A 17447-nucleotide genomic window follows, 5' to 3' on the forward strand; every position below is an offset into this window, starting at 1 on the left:
TCGTCAGACCTGAAGACCTCGTCTAGAAGGTGAAAGGGGCCTGGAGGAACCGGAGTGGGAAACGCAGGACAGAGCCAAATCGCAGCCCGGCGATACAAGGCTGCTGCCATCTCGTGGCTGGCTCTGGCCAAGCAAAGGTGACCGGGGACATTGCTCCAGATGGAAAATTTTCCTTTCAGATAAGATCCTTCCTGCAAGTAAGTTTCAGCTGGAAGGAGCAGGGGGCAAGCAACAGTGCCAGTGTTTATACGCCATGGGGCCCCGGCAGTCGGGTAGCAGAGCTTTGCTGATGTTCCTGAGAGCTCTCCTGCTTCGCCTTCTGCTGGAGCTGCTCCTCTGCTTTGGGATGGCTCCACCCCAAGCCATGGTAATTCTTTTCCCATCAGGCCAGCACCTCTCTGTGCCCTGTGACCTAAGGAGAGAGGAGAGATCCCTGTTGTTGTTGAGAGGCCCTGGGTTTGCTGTGCCCATGCAGCGTGTGTGGCCTTCACAATGGTCTGGTGCTGGAAGGGAGATGATCCACGGTGAAACAGAGACATGTTGGGATCAAAGGGGATGGCTATGGTCTCCAGCACTGTTCCTTTTGGTATCTTCTATTGAGCTGTGGTGCTGATGCAGGGATTTAGTCTGTGAATAAAGTACAAATGGAGAACTACATGGTCACTCTTTTGCCCCCTTTCAGCCTCTCTGCCAAGCTCAGCAGTGTGCACAGTAGCTGAAAGAAGTGTGAGAGCAGCCATATATTCCCTGTGACATCCCCACAACCACCTGCTGGCCCACAGGCAGGAGAACAGTGTATCAAAGAGATCCACCAGCAGAAAACTTCTGCTGACAGCTCACCAGAGACCCTGCTAAAGCAGAGAGCTGCCTGGATCACCTTCCACAGAGCTCTTGTAGGTCATGTCTTGTGGGCACTCACTCAAGGATACCTCCTCCTTCCTCATCTCTTACCATGGGAATAGGCTCCAACTTCCCCTTCTTCCTCCTGGGATGCTCTAGGTTCTGCAGCTGCACAACCCTCTGGGAAAGAGCAGAACAAGAGCTCCAAAGAAAGAAAAAGTTCCCAACTCATTTGGTATTTCCACAGATTCACTGGTTGCTGCCAGGCTGTTCTCTCTCTATGGCACATATTGGGGTTCACATCACACAAACTGAAGTGGAATACTTCCAGTTTACTGGAATAAAGGAGTCCCCTGGAGAAGACTCCAGGCAACAGGGAGACAGGCCCAGCAACCTGTGCAGCATCCTTGGGTACTATGGAGTTTCCCATAGTGATAAGACTTCAGAGGAAGATTATATCTAGGTACTGATTCAGCTTTCATCTCTGTCAGCATTTCTCAGTCATCCATTTCAAAGTCTTTTGCCAGCACTAATTAAGCCCCACAGCACCTCTGTGGAGGGGATCACCATCCCTGTGTACCAACAGGGGGACTGAATGGAGAAGAAAAGTAGCCCCTTCATGAAAAAACAAAGGGAGCAAAGAAATGACAACATCCTGAAATCCCAATCCTGCATCCTAACAAAATCACAAATCCCCAAATCTCAGACATTCTGCTGGAAAGATAAGCAGCCACCTGCCATTCTTACCATGCCAGCTGCCTGGCTTTCTCAGCTGGGCACCAAACATAATCCCAAAAACTGGGGTGCCCTGAAGCACCCTTACCCCTAAGGAGCTGCAGGGATGGTCAGCTGCACAGCCTGTTCCTCGCAGGCAGATTTTCCCATGATGTTGCACATGCTATTTATTCCATTCACTAACCAAGTTAATGGTGGCTAAGAATAGACCCCAGATGTCCTTCTGGCCTTAAAAACTTCTTTGCCCTCAAGGAAATGCAAAGCCTAAGTAGCTCATGGCATGTGTGGGACACAAGTAATGAACCAAGATATGAAGAGCTTGCACATTTCCAAGAATTCACAAAATACATCTCTGCTTTAAATAACCGCTGTTCTGCTTTTGGGAAATAAGTGGTTAGCAAGGATAGTTCAGAGCAGAGCAATGGATGTACAAATGTTTAATTCATTGATATAGAGGTTGTGCCAGTCAGAGCCAGAGATGTTCAAATGTCTTCAGTTTCTGTTATCTATTTCTGTGATGTTTCCACTGCGACAAATTCACAATTCTGTAATAAACTGGTGTTTCTGAACAAAGACCACTTCATGTCAAGCCTTTAGAAAATATGCATCTTTAGTACAATTTACTCCTGAATTTTTTATTTTTTTTTGTAATAGAAATTATTATGTAGTGCCATTTTTATACCTACTCCTCAATACATTTGGGAAATATCCCAAAATATACTAAAAAAAGCACTATGGTTTTCTGCATCACTGCTAGAAATCAAAGCATTCATGTGCAGAATAAAGAAAAATTTCTTTCTGTATAAGCATTTTTCTTCTGTTGCCTGAATCCAGTCTCTTGATAATCAGCAATTACAGAAAAGAATTATAACAATCAAATGGGAGTTTGCACTTATAGAAATTCAAGCTATTTTTTGCATGAGTTATTCAGACAGAGAAAGCTGTTTGGAAATTTATCAGTAAATGAAAGAAACTGCTATTTCTGAAAACTGAAATTGTATTAATATAGATTCTAAGGGGTCTAAAGAGGAACAGAATCCATTTGGAACCAATTTGGTCTTCTCAGAAACAGGAAAGGTTAAATAAGGGGATTTAAGGAGCTTTTCCACTATGAAAACATATTGTTTTTTACTAACTAATATTCTATCAAATCCTCTATAGAATTCTATGGTATTTCAGAAGGTGATATTTGGGGTTCTATAGCATTTTTAACTTGGGCAACTTTTAGCAAATGGCAGTTTGTTCACCCATCCCGCACATACTCTCCAAACTCTGACTGCTCACACCTTGCAAAAAGACAGAGCGAAGCAGAGATTATGAAATTGTAAATTGTGGTCATTCCACAAACAGGAGCCCCAGCTCCCATTTCCTCAACCCTCTGCTGACAGACATGGGGTTAAACACCCAATTCCCAGGCCTGAAATAAGGGGGAATGCGATAGTGAACAGAGAACCCAGCGAGGCACGGAGACCTCTCCCAGCAGAGCAGTTTTGTTCTTCTTCACGGGAGATCCAAACCCACATCTCGGAACCGTGTCCCGGGCGGGGCTGTGCTGCTGGAAGGTGTCCCTGGAGCTGGGAGCTTTCCAAGCCCAGCGGTTCGCAGTTCCCCGCTCGTTGCCTTGGATGCTCCGCGTTTCCATGGCAGCGCTGGGGGACGCGCGGGGAGCGCTCGGCTCCGCTCCGAGCCCGGGACACCCGCACCCCACAGGCGGCCGCACATCTGCCTTCTCCTTTCGTTCTGCGGGGGGTTCGTTTTGTTGGCTTTCCGTGGTTGGTTGGGGTTTTTTTTTTCTGTTTGGGTTTTTGCTTGGTTGATTGTTTTTTGGGGGGTTTGGTTCTGTTTTGTTGTTGATTTTTTTTGTTTGTTTGGGGGTTTGTTGTCTGTTTGGTGGGGTTATTTTGTGGTTCTGTTTTGTTTTTTGCTCAGCAGCCTGACGTTAGGGAAAAGCACTGAATAAAGGTTTCAGTGAATTAAAATCATGAATGCTTAATCTATTGATTCACGTACTACTGGTAGCCAGCTACTGGAACATAATGTCAGAGGCAGCGAAATATATGCCAAATTATTCTAGCAGTGAAGCATTTTTTATTTGCTTTATTGAGCTTAATAATTATAAATTAGCAGAGCTAGTGCTTCTGTAGCTTTTGGCATTATTTCCAAAGTGCTGTGCAAACAACCTATAAAAAAACCAGCAACCTCAAACAAAAAATTACCTTAATAAAATGAATATTTATAAGTTAATTATAGACACAGTTTCCTATACTTAGCTAAAATTATATTATAAAGCACTTTCTATCTCTGAGGGTTGCACTGACAATTATTTTCCATATACCAGTGTCTAGTCCTACTTTTCAGACTCATTGACTGTAGGAGGAATTTAAATCAACCATAGGAAAAAGAAAATTCTTATGAGAAAGGTTTTAGATCACAGAAATAAAGGTGTGCACTGAGGGCTGAAGCTCCAGGTGTTTGCTGCAACTGCTCTGCAAGATTCACAAACTGTAACTCAACTGCCTGCCCACCCCTGCCCTGCTGGGGCTTTCTCCAAAACTCACATCAGCAGCAGGGGTGATGTTGTTCCAGGACATAGATGAGAGATGCTTAGAGAAAAATATCCCCTTACATTAAGCAAAGGTCAGAGAGGTTTGAACTCCTTAGAGTCAAGGAGGTTCTTGGTAAAATGTACCTCAAGAGCTGAAAAGGAGAGAGAAAATATTTGGGATATATTCAAAAGTTTAAATTCTACCTCAGCCTCTGTGTCTCATCAGCAGTGAAAGTTTGACACCTCCAAAGAATAAGGTACTAATTGGGCAGCTGCAGAGAAAACACAAAGCACCAAGGACAGACATGGAAATTAGGCCAGATGAGTTTAGCAAAAAATACATAAAAACTGGAGGCTGTTCAGAGCAAAAACTGATGTTCTAAAATAGCCTAAAAGTAGTGCAAGCAGAAGAGGATATTTTCTACAGCGTCTTATAGCAGTGCAGATCAGGAATGGTGCCAGCAGCAGAATTGCATCAATTGAACTAATACCTCGCTGAGCCCAGCTTGCTGCCTTTGGTGATTAAAGGATAGCTTTAACAATGGTCTATCTGCTCTTTGTAAGTGAGATCATTCCAATTATGCCTTGTCCCTTAGGATCCATAGCAAAAACTACAAAAAGACTGGAGTCAGAGAAACAAAAAAATAACCTTCAACAGTTTGCCAACCTAAAATGAAAGGCAACAGAGCTCTGTAAAGTGTGTCTGTGCTGTCCAACAATCATTCAGGCTTATTGCAAGAAATCCACAATGCTGAAGCAATTACTGGGAAGAGCTTTAGTGAGTAAAAATGTAGCTTGTGAACTAGTGACTAGAACTAGAAGGATGAAAAACATGGGTGTGGATCAGAACTGGTGACTGGGTGGAAAAAGAGACAAGGGACTTGGGTTGCTTGCTATCTCCAAATTTGTTTTGTTGTTGCTTTCCCATCAGTTTACATGTAAGGAGGCTGTGTGAAACATGTAAGGTAGGGATGAACATCTTTTGGAGGTCAGAACATATATGTTTTCCAGTTTAATGGAGCTCTTTGTGGATTACTACAGGCACTAAAGGCTCAGTGGCTAAGATACAGAAAGCCCCATGGCCTATCACTGCTGTAAAACTTATCTCTTCAATTACTGGCAGATCCCAGCTGACTGATTTGTTTATGATTTTCTTTGGGCCAGGATCAAAGACACCATCGTGACATACAACAGCAACATCTAAAAGTCTCTCTTCCAAACTGGAAATGGAAACCCACCTTACACTGTCAGGTAAGGACACAATGCTCCAGCAATGTTCCTTTGTCAGGTGAGGGGAGGGGCCTGAAGTCAGGTTCTTCTGCCCCAAAACAGATGAAATGGGTAAAACAGCTACAGACTTACAAAAATCCCTGGCTGAAATGCTGTTGTTGATCATCAGATATGGTCAAATGACATAAACCATACAGAGGTCTCACTTTTATCACTGGCTTCTCAGAGGCCCCATCCAGCTCCCTGCTCTTGATCCAGCATTGTTAGACATCTGCAGCTGGGAGCACTGCCCACACTCCAGGTGTGACACAGCACATCCCACTCTCTTTGCACTGGGTCCAGATATTCAGCTTCACATCTTCTACATCCTCATCCTGGGGTTTTTTTCTGGGTTTGCTTTTTTTTTTTTTTTTTCCTCTAGAAGGCACAGAAGAGGATGAAGAAAACCCAATGAAAAATCCATTTAAAGTCCCACCAGATACTGAATTTTTCTCAATGAGGGACAAGGACCTTAAGAAGGCAGAAGTGGTATGTACACATGCTTTAGGCTAAACTATGTAACAAGCAGTTACTAAGGCAGGCACCCACCCAACAGAATACCAAAATTTAGCACATGAGAGATCAAAGATGAGGAAGCTGTGGATGTTCAGCCTGGAGAAGAGAATGCTCTAGGGAGACCTGATTGTGACCTTTCAATACTTAAAATGTGCTTATAAAAAAAGAGCAACTTTGTACACAAGCAGATTGTGATAGAACAAGGAGAAGTGGATTTAAACTAAAATAGGAAAGATTTAGATTAGATGTTAGGAAGAAATTCTTTACTGTGAGAGTGGTGAGACACTAGCACAGGTTGCTCAAGGATGTTATGGATGCCCCATCCCTGGAACTGTTCAAGGCCAGGTTGGGCAAGGCTCTGAGCAGCCTGGTCTATTCATGGCAGGGGGTTGGAACTAAATGAGCCCTAAGGTTCCAACCCTTTCTGTGATTCTGTGATCTCTGAGAGGTCAGATAGTTGCACGGGGTGCACAGCACACACATGGTGTGGAAGGAAGCAAGAAGTCTAAAGCAAGAACTCACCTCACACTGGTGACTGATACAGTCTGGTTTTTGTTTGGGTTGAAGGTCACTGTACAATTATGGGGAAAAGCTTAGGAAGCAGTGCACTAAGAATGTCTGCTGGGTGATGTCCTCAACATAAACCAGGCCCAAACTCTGCAGACAGCACTGAATTACACTTCAGTCCATGTGAAAGAACTAAGCAGGAACACCTTTTACCCTCCAGAACGTTCTCATGTGGGTTTGAATAGATCCTCTCAATCTGAACTTAATGGTTTAAAATGTCTTTGTAAAAGTTGATTGAGTTAGTTAAGTGTGGGTTGTTCCCCTTTAGCCAGGGGACTAGAAGGATGAATCTCAGAAAATTTCCATTTACTCACAGGAATAACCCAAGAAGGAAAAATGAGGACACTGAGTGGGTACATACTGGCACAGCTGGTGGATGGGTGCAGAATACAAATCAACAAAACAATGACAGCAAGTGCTAAGAAATTTAGTGTTTCAGTTGCCTCAAGAGGGAATATTACTTGGATTAGTCACATAAACCAGGCAAATATGCATCAGCAGGGTATCACCACTCTGCAAATTTCTAGGCTGTCAATAACTAATTCATGCCTTTAAAAACCACAGCAAACAAAGCACAGGATCAAACTGTACACAAATCTGACTTCTCACAGGAACGTGAAAAGAGGAAGACTATGAAAGTCCATGAGAAAACTACTTATTCCACAAAAATGAAGGCAAAAAGCAGTTTGAGGAAAACTTTGAAAAGGGAGGAAGAAGAGGAAGGCAGAAAAGAGGCAACATGTGAAGAGAGACTGAAAGTTCTTCAGGAGCTGCTCTCACGGAAGTTAGGCATGAAAAAAGGTGGGGACCAGGCTCTGTCTTTGCAGAGATGCTGGGTAACAGCCTAAAGCAAAGGCCAAAGAGGGGATGGGTGGAGCAGCTGGCTCTGGCTGACTTTGGTGAGGTCATGCAGACAGACAGACAGTTCTGTGCTCTATCTTGCCCACCTCTGTGTGGCTGAGCCATCTCCAGCTCAGGCATTTACACACACAGCCATTTACATGGGACACCCACTCACGGTGGCCTGGCTTCCACCAGCCTTGCAGCAGCTGAGCTGACAGCCAGCTGAGGTTTTGCAGGATCTTTTATAGTGGAAACCTTTTACTAAGCCAACCTAAAGTTGGGTTTTAATGGATACTTTCTGCCTCTGACGTGAGTAGATTTGCCATTAATGTATAGAGGACAAGGACCAGATTCTCCACTCCATTCTCCCTGGTTTTACTCCATGAAAACCCACATGAAACTGATCCTAAACAAGATTATAACTATAATACAATAATCAGTATTGCTGACTCCAGCACCAGCCAGATCCATGCTCATGGCAGCCTATATATTCATTGTGTTTTTTTGTGTTGGCCATATTTCTGCCTCTCTAGTCTAAGCAACCTTATATTCTAATTTCAGATTATGCATTAGACAGGGAGACCTTCCATGGCTACCTACAGGACAGAAAACAGATCTTTTTTCTTGAGGTATATGGCTTTCAGCATGTTACTTTCTGTTCATTTAATTACTCTTCCCTGTGTTGCTTTGTTTTGATGCTTACTCTCCCGAGATCCACTGCTTAGAGATCTTTCCAAAGTGGCACACACCAGACCTCATGAACTGACTGTCCAAGTCCTGTGTTACAGTCACTCAGAATCTGTAGCCAAGTAATTCCCAGCCAAGAAATAAAGGAATGTAGATCATTCCCATCATTCCGTAGCCACCATGAAACTATTCCATTTGTGAGATGCACAGATACACTGATCTTTGGCTCCTGCTGTCCTATACATAAATTGTAGCTGAAGGAGCCATTCTGAACTCAAAATAAGGGAGTGGAGTAACCGTGCTCAAATATTCCCATTAGCTATCTCTATTACTGTGCTGTAACACAACTGAATCAATCTGGGTCAGCCAGGAGTTAATGCAGAGCTGGGACTTCTGAATTCTGTCTTTAGATTCACTGCTTATTTGCTATGTTCCTTCTGATATAACTCCTGGCCTCCATGTACCTGGCTTGCACTAATTCACACACCTCGGTTTGAAATCCTTACCCTCTCTGCCCACAACTATCAGGTAATTTGGTAGCCAGGTACAAAGCTAAACCAATGTACCTTTAAAACCAACCAACTGATGTGGCTGTGTTGCCTTTGGGGTTCATTTCAGCATGCCATTGCAGTAAAGCGAGGGGAGATTGAAAAGATGGAGAACATAGCAAAGAACGAGTTAAAAAAACTGGAAAAGGCTGAGAGAAGAATGGAGAAGGATGCTGCCATGTTTGATGAGTTCCTGAAGGAGAACCATAATAGCTCTGTGGAAGCACTGAGAATGTAAGGAATACTGAAGGAACCACCTGTGTGCTATTTCATTCTGGGCACAGGAGATTTGCTGCTTGACCTCCCTGCAGGGTTTTGGCTGAACACTCTTGAGTTTCCCAGAGTTACAGTTCTGGTGGCACTTTCTTCCCACACATTCAATAAAAGAGGAAGGAGAACAACATCCAGGGAATAGCCTCATTGCAAAAGCCCTTGATCTGGTAGCAGCAAGGAACTTGCTGGTGGGTCCACCACTTCCATTCTTCTCACAACACCCTTTACTGGAGGGAGATGCCTCTACCCAACCCCTCACAGTCCCCTCAGTGAAGCAAATGGAGCACTTTGGCCCATTACATCACAAGGGCAGAGCTGCAACTGATGCTCAGTAGCAGCCAAATTAGGGAGGCCCAAACACTGGGATGCCCTGCTTTTCCAAGAGTCTTCAGGCAGGAGCCAAGCATCTCCTGGGATACATCTGTAACACAGATTTCTAGGGCTCATATCACACCTTTTTCACTGTTACTAGCCACCTCAATTCACTACTCACTACTAGATTGTTTAATGGCTTGTTTGTACATCCTTTCCTAGAGCCAAAAGAGAAACCTCAGCAAAGGTGAAGAAAGTAACAGAGATCCAGGGAATCACTACCGAAATAAAGAAAATACAAAGGTAACATTGCTCATTATTCCTGCCTCACCTTTAACAGCCCCTACAGTGCTATAACTTCACAGTCCTTACAGGGGATAGATTTTGAAAAATGTTCCATTTTGAGAGTCAAAATGTTTTGGCTTTTGTTTTCCAGATGCTGGCTTTGTTTCTAAAACAACTCATCTAGTTTTCTAATGACATTTTAAAAAAAGTATAAATGTTCCAAATCCAAAATTAAATGCCTAACATGAGATTAAAATCCAAACAAAACTAAGTAATGCATTTTAATGGGGATCTAACTATAATTACTGTTACGAGTTGAGCTGGAAAAATTTCTCATTCCTTTTCAAGTAAAAATTCAAAAATTAGCCAGCTCAGTACCATAGCAAGAGATGTGACCAGGGAATATGACTGATTCTGAGTTTCCACATGAGAAACCACAGAGGGCAGGTTCCCTTTTGCCTTTGCATGTCCATGAAAACATGTGCCCTCTCTCCCTTTTCTCTGGATGAAACTCAATTATCAAGAGCGAGAAAGAACCTGTTCAAACAGGAGCTTCCCTCCCTGCTAACAAACTTTGTCCACTTCTCTCAACCCAGTGATATCTCCAGATTCAAGGACACTCTGCAGGATTACAAGATGTACCGGGACATCCTCTACCACCTATCTCCAAAAGAGTGGCAGGAGGAACACAGAAAAAAGCACAAAAAAGAAAAGGATATGAAAACAGAATCCAAAATTAAAGGAAGTGCTTCACCTGCCCCTACTGCAGAGCAGGGTGAGTGCCAGGAAAGTGCTGCTGCTTCCCCCTGGGACAGCCCCAGGCTCTAAGTGGACGCCTCCTCTTGTCTCCAGACCAGGATCCGACAGCCAGGACAAACACTGCCCATAGCATCAGTTTCACAGATATGCCAAGTTCCCTGCTGTTCTCAGAAAGTTTGGATTTCAGGTCACGTGATGTCAGGCCACAGCTTAAACACTTCCTGAAGCCTCTTTTATCAAGAGACCTGTAAGTACCAGATGATGCAAACAACAGACTTCAGAACTGTAAAGAGCACGCAGCTGACTGGGGATCAGCACAGGGAAATCCTACTGCTCACCTTTGCTGGGCATTCCAAGATCTGGGGCTTACTGGAACAAAGTCAGATACCAGCAAAAAGCTGTCAGGTACAAGTCAGTACCTGCTCCAAGTGAGCTCCATCCTCAAATCCTCTGCTGAGAGCCTGCCCCAAGTGGGGCAGTCACTAAGACGATGCAAACAGAGGTTTTTACCCTTCATGGCACAGGGTGACAGGTACAAGTAAAAGTGATGAGCAGACTGAGCTGCCAACAGCAACAAGGCACCAGTTCTCCCTCTTCCAGCTCTTGTGTAGAGGGAGAAGCATTCAACAAAGTCTCCCAGTGAGTTTAAAGGCATCTGGATCAACACCCTCTGTTCAGGTTCATGTGTCATGTTCCAGCCCCACTGGAACAGCAGCACAGCCCAGAGCAGCACAAAAGGCAGCTTGCTCATGGTCAAAAGTGGCTCCTGTGCTGCTTGCTCGTGTGACCCCAAGACCTTCCTGACCTCCAAATAAGCCACAGGGAGGCAAAGGTGTGAAGGTGCAAAGGACTGGTCAGGAGTAAACAGAGACAGTGAACAGTAACAATGTTCGTATGTCACTAATGAGATTTCTTCTGAGCTGTCATTTCTCTAAGGGCCTAACACACAAAATACTTTTTCAGAAGTTCATTGGAGGATGCAGAGAGTGAAAGCAGCTCGGACGAAGATGAGGTCAGAAGTCTTATGTTGAAATATTTTCATTTTCTCATTGTCCTGTGTAATTTATCAGGATTACTAATTTCCCTCACCTTCTAACCATTAGTTACAGTATTGAGGAGTTACTGTAGTTACAAATTATGAATGTATGTTTATACAATCATAAATGTTCACATTTTGGCAACACATTATAAATACCTTAGTTTAACTTTCCTCCTTCAGTTTCCAAAAACCTACCATCATTCCTAAGCTTGCCATCCTCCAGTGAGATATGACATCATAAAATGAAAGATTTTTAAATTAGTGCAGTTACTGGCTTATATCTGAAATTGAAGTCTTCCCACTCACAGATATTTGCAACATTTTTTACCCCTCAAAATGCAATTTGTTTTGGGGGTGAGCTACTGAGGCAGAATTAAGCTGCACACTTAGCAGGAAGGATGTCCATATATGTTTTTACAGGGATAAATGTGGACCTCTCTAGGTGGAAGAGAGTTTGAACAGCCAGGGCTGGTGCAGACCAACCTCCCCGTAGTTCAGTGGAACAGAAGCTAGAGGAGAGAAAAACTCATCACAATTGTTTTCCACTGTAGGAGCCTGAGCTCTACTTCACTGATCCTGAACAACTGCTGGTTACTTTCATGGAGATGCTGGATGAGAACTTATCCTTCGTGCTGAACTCCCAGGATATTGCAGAGAGTTGGAACAAGGTCCAACAGACTTTCATCACCACATGTGAAAACACGTAAGTGTGAGCCTGCAAGTGATGGGAAGGGGTCCCTGTGCTCCAGGTTTCAGACATAAGTGACCCCTCTGCCCCCACAGACACCTCACCGTCAGGCAGGCACCGCAGAGCACACGTAATGCTGTTCACACAGCAGGGTCTTTCTTGTGAGCTCCTGGGAAAGGGTCCCATATATGCTTAATTTAGGAGATGAGACTTCAGCTTGGGACTAATTCCTTAGTCCTCAAGACACAGGCTAGGGAATGATGCATTAAGCATCCTGGAGTGAATATAGGTATAGTGTAATTCTCATGAAGGAAGACCAAAGAAAGAAACAAGGCAATTCCTGGAGTGATCCAGAGCAGCACCAATGCTGATTCAGTGCAAAACCCTCCTAGAGGAAGACAGCAGGGAACCCAAGTGTCATTATAATCTACAATTTCAGTGGCAGGTAGACAGATATATTCCCATTTAAAATGTATCTTATTTCCTTGTGGAAGTTTTAAAGGTAATCTGGATCCCCCACTGACTTACTAAAAAACTTGGAATGTTTAGCGATGCTACTTCTCCCTCCCCCACACCAGCCCAGTAACTGCTTTTCTAGAAAAAAAACCCGAAGCTCCCTGTGCTTTCAGGGCTGTGGGTGCAAGGAAAGGCTGAAGTGTTACCTCCATCTGCCGGCAGCACGAGGGACCAGCCCAGGCTGCAGAGAGCAGAGCCGTGTGTTCCAGAGGTGCCCTTCCCAAACACCTCCTCTCACTCTCTCTCCCCCAGGGAGAAGGAGTTGGCAGAGCTGAAAGAGCAGGTGAACACCCTCCAAGCCTCCGTTGACAAGGAAGAAGAGAAAGCAGCCGACCTGAAGCTCAAAGTTCAGCGCTTTTCCTCTGGAGAACACGAAGCTGATTACCAGGTACACGCTGGGATCCAGCAAGGGGGGTTCACACGTGCACAAGGGGTTCCTCTCCACCAGCCACATCCATCCTGGGAACAGAGCAGACAGGGCTTGCACTGAGCAGGGATCAGCACTGTTTCCCAGCAGTGCAGCTATAGCAAGGCTGGTTTGGCAGCAAACTGGGGCAAACCTGTGTGCTCTGTGCAGCTGCTGCAAGGTGGGAGCAGGGCTCACAGAGACAGCTGGGCAGCTGCCACCTGACCCAGGGCACAGCCAAGCTGGGAAGATGAGACCAATAGGAGAATGCTCAATTTGGCCATCTGTCCCTGCCACTGTCTTTAGCCAACCAGGAGACAAGCAATTGAGTCTTATTGAGAGGATTAAAGTATTTCCTTTACAGATTTGCTTTGGTTTTGGAGGGATATTATGGTTCTACTTGGTAGAACCCAGCTGTGCCATTCACTGTATCTCCTGTCTCCTCTAGGACAAAATGCTCACAAGCCTGAACAAGAAGGTGCTGGAAGTCTATGTCCACTGCACTGGAGACAATGAGACAAACCTGCCAACAGTAGAGATGTTAAAGGTAATAGAAAAGCAGCTCAATGATTTACTGGACAGTGTGGAGAGAATCCCACCAGCAAGGATAGAAAAGGCTGTGAAAGCCATAAGAAAGGAACAGAGGGCAAGGTAAGGCAAGACCCTCTTCTGGATAACATCTCTATTTTAAGTGTTGACAGCTGAAAGAGCCAAATCAACCCAAAAAACTGTAGCAGCAATCTGAAATCCCATGTGAGCAATCCATCCAATTTTACTTCTTGCATTTCCTTGTCAATAAGCAGCAACCCATAGCTACATTAGAAAAGACCTGCAAACTACAGTACATAAATCTAGAAGAATAAAAAACACTAAACCCACAAACAAAACCAGATTCTATGATGAGACTCATCATTTTAAGATAACAATTTACAATAACAAAATTTAAACAGAATAAATAATAAATTAAATCTCAAGTTAATACAGTCTGCCTTGCCCTGATATTTTGTCAGACTTTAATATGTACATAAGTGCAGTTGTCAACAACTCCAGCTTTGAAATGTTTCTTCTACAAAACTTTTAAGTTTAACTTGTATTACTAGATTAAATAGTAACAACTAACTCAATCAAAATTAACTCAATCAAAAGTGCAAGTCTCAAGATGAGACACATTCCTGCAGGCCCAGTTATACAAAATTTTACCTCACAAGTAACAAAGATAATTAACTCATAACTGTATCTGGCCATCCTGAAGTGAATCAGACAGATTAGCATAAGGATTTAAAGCCAGAACAGTGACATTTTGCTTCTGTTATTCTCTTTCTCTGCATTTTTATTCAGCTGCATAGTAGAAAAGGTATGGTGCATCTTCCTGATGTTCTCTGAATGGGTTTGCACTCTTAAATTGCAAAATAAGTAAGACACACATGGGGATGGAGGAGAATAATTCAAGAAAGATACCACACATCCTACTCCCAAATAAAAACCAAAAACAATAATAAAAAGAAAACACCCAAAACCAAAAAACAAAACAAAAAACCACACACACAAAAACAACCAAACCACACCAACAAAACTAAAACACAACAAACCCTACAAAGAGCATTAAATGTTTTCCTCAAGTTTGCACAGTTAAGACTGCAGTTTCTCTGCACCAGTGTTCCATAGCTTGAGCCCATTTCTGTTCCAGCACTTCATTTTCATAGGGAACTGGAGCAACAGTATTGGCCTCCACTGTGCCCCTGTGGGCCAAGTGTAGCTCCATGGGTGTAAGAGCCTGCTGCTCACACCTGTGTGTTCCAGACCTGGGGATACAACAGGCATCCTCCCTCCCCACAGCTGGTGAGCATCCCGGTCAACTGCAGGGCACCAGTCACCTGCTGAAGGGGGTGCAGAGCATGTCTGATAGAACAGCTGTCTGACATCTCTGTGCCAAAGCCTGACAGGCTTTTTACATCCATCACACCAGAAAGAGTAGGATCAATTGCAGGCAGTGCTTCCCTCTTACCCCCTTCACAGCAACCAACTCCAGCAGCAGGTGTACCCAAACCCCTGTGCTCCAACAGTTAGATGTAAGGTGTGATGTAAGATGTTATCTTAGATGTTGATGCTGTGTGTCAAAAGCACAGCTGATGTAGCTGCATGTTGCATTTAACCCATCCTTTATTCTCTCTTCAAAAGGCTGAGAGAGGAAAAGCAGAAACAAGCAAAGCAGCAGCAGGATGAAGGATTGAAAAGGGACATGGAAAGATCACAAGAAGAAAAAAAGGTAAGTGCAGTGGTCGCTGGAAAAATCTCACCTCAACAGCTCATGCTGGAGAAGCTGAGGGTACCCAAATATCAAGTGTTTGAGGGAGAAGTGTTATTAAGGGGCCTTTGCAGCCTTGTGAGGATGGCACCTAGATCCAGGTGTAGCCCAATTTACAGGAGTGATGTAACTTAAGCCACTGCTGGGAAGTCAGTCACTTTTTTTTATTCCAGCTCAGTGTCCTTCCATCATCCTTCTCTCAACCACACAGTCCCCTCCACTACTTGCCAGCTCTCAGTAAGCTTATTTAAACTCTTTAACTTAGTTGTATTAAACCAAGCATGAAAATTGGCAAATGAGGAACTGGGCAGCAGCAGGACACTCCTGATAACAGCAGCAAGGCCCTAGATCAGCTCAGCCATACCATCAAACTACACCTTTTCTGGCATGTTCCATATCCTCTCAAACTGAGCTCTGGCCCCTTGGAAGGCTCAGTGCAGAGCTTCTGCCATGGCTTCTGCTGCATCTTCCCCAGGCCAACACAGCTGTGAGGAGACCCCGGTTGTGTCACAGTGACAGCACAGGTGACATGAGAGCAGGGATCACGAGTCCCTGCCCCTTTAGCCAAGAGAAAATAGAGGGCTCTGTAGCCTCCAATATTCCTTTGGATCTCCAACTTTCCCTCCTCTTCCTGACACAGGACTAATGAGGCTTTAGTCAGAAAGCAGTTGTAGGTACAACAGTGAGTTGTAGAAGCTGAAGCAGGAGCACACAGACAGCCTTCAGGCACCTGACATTCACTTTCCAATACAGAAAGCACACTCAGCAGCCAGCCTGCAGCCTGCCTAGAGCACAGGGCACGGGCCACAGCCCCTCCCAGCCTGGCAGCACACAGCAGCTTTAGCTGCCTGCTACTGAGCACTGATGCAGCACCTCTTCCTCTGCAGAACTTCAAGACAACGGCCTTGCCTTCCAACCCAACTGCCAGGAAGAACAGCCAAGGAAAAAGATAAAAAGGAAGAACAATTGTATTATTTCTCCCGATGGCATAGCCTTAACCACAGCTCATAGGGCTGATGATGCAGTCTTTTGTAGATCTACATTCTGTCAGTCTTTGTTCAGCTGAACTTTACTGTCCCATGATATTTCCTGCTTCTCCTACCCTAAGATTCCAGGGAAAGTTTGCAAGCCCTTTTCCCCTCCTTAGGTATTTTGCTTAAGAAAATAAATAAAAAATCTCTCATTTTGCTTCACAAGCTCCTGCTAAGCACCAATGCTTTTCTCATTCAGTTTTTGATGCAAATACACTATGCCTACAAGCCTGAACAGTGAGATCTGTGAGAGTTCTAGATGGCAATCTTTGTTAAGGCACAACTAAGCCAGGTACCTCACAGACATTTGTGATACTCATAGGTCTTCTGAAGGACTGTAAAATCCAAGGACTATGCTCCAATCCAAAGCCATTATTAACTTCACTACAGTGGAGAAGACACAAACAAAGGCAAAACACAAGCTCTCCACAGAAATCAAGCTTCCAGTAATTAGCTTTGTGTCAGATGCATCCATGCAAAGAACAATACCCAGTGACAAACTGACCATAAAAAAAAAAGCTTTATTAACCCTTTTGCACCAGCAGTTCTTCAGGTATCCATTGCCAGCAATGGAGCCCAAGCCAAGTGATCCAAGTTTCCGCCCTCAAGAGGTTAGCACTTTACATTCACTTACAAAGCTGAGTGAGGTACATTTTCAGAAGTAGAAAGATTTGGTTGCAAGTCCCATAAAAAGATGGAGTGCTCCTTGGCCATTTTAACAGATTACAAACTGGTATGGTCCTTGAGAACAGAATAATGCAGGCATTGGGAGCTCAAGGTGTCTCAGCTTCCAGGGAGAGCACGGTGACCACTAGAGCAAGACCCTTCAGCACAATTCCTCCTCAATCCTTCCACCTCTAAGGAGTGGACTCCAGGCTGCAGTCACAGCCACCAGGTAGATCTCAGCTACCAAGTGGTCTGAAAACCCAACCTGAGAGGGTTCAGACTTTCCCTGGATGTAAGCTGTAAACTCAGAGTGAGAGGAACAGAGAGACCTCAATGCTCAGTTAGGCTAAAGATAGAAAAATAAAGCTGGTTCAACCAGAGATATAATACTGCCTAAAAATCAGGAGCTGAAGTTCATTGTAACCTGTATGTTTTTTTCCTCCCCAAGTCTGCAATCAAAAAAGCATTTATATGGACACATACATAGTTCAAAAGGCACAGGAAGTAAAAGCATTTCTGAATGACCTCATGTGAATTTAACATCAGTATAGCTGTAAAATAAATAAATATGTGCAAGTTTAAAAAGATCACAACGTTCTCCTCTGTGACATATCTCA

At 44.1% G+C, this 17447-nt stretch overlaps 1 protein-coding gene across 1 annotated transcript; it reads left to right on the top strand.

Moving 5' to 3' along the window:
- The first annotated feature begins 253 nt into the window (after positions 1–253).
- Positions 254–16372, top strand: CFAP100 (cilia and flagella associated protein 100). The gene is made up of 15 exons (XM_058845215.1): positions 254–272; positions 5315–5371; positions 5772–5878; positions 7084–7273; positions 7877–7944; positions 8621–8784; positions 9358–9438; positions 10017–10165; positions 10288–10426; positions 11143–11191; positions 11770–11921; positions 12675–12798; positions 13277–13479; positions 15007–15094; positions 16021–16372. The coding sequence occupies exons 1-15, from the start codon at positions 254–256 to the stop codon at positions 16084–16086; spliced, it is 1656 nt and encodes a 551-aa protein (XP_058701198.1). The 3' UTR covers positions 16087–16372.
- The last annotated feature ends 1075 nt before the right edge of the window (positions 16373–17447 follow it).

The sequence above is a fragment of the Poecile atricapillus genome, chromosome 9 (genome assembly GCF_030490865.1).
Source record: "Poecile atricapillus isolate bPoeAtr1 chromosome 9, bPoeAtr1.hap1, whole genome shotgun sequence".
Lineage (NCBI taxonomy): Eukaryota > Metazoa > Chordata > Aves > Passeriformes > Paridae > Poecile > Poecile atricapillus.

What these genes read in the sequence shown, in the direction of transcription:
- CFAP100 (XM_058845215.1), top strand. An exon ending in AACCCACCTTACACTGTCAG is followed by an intron (nt 5,372 to 5,771) that starts GTAAGGACACAA and finishes TTTTTCCTCTAG; the next exon opens with AAGGCACAGAAGAGGATGAA. An exon ending in GCAGCTCGGACGAAGATGAG is followed by an intron (nt 11,192 to 11,769) that starts GTCAGAAGTCTT and finishes TTTCCACTGTAG; the next exon opens with GAGCCTGAGCTCTACTTCAC.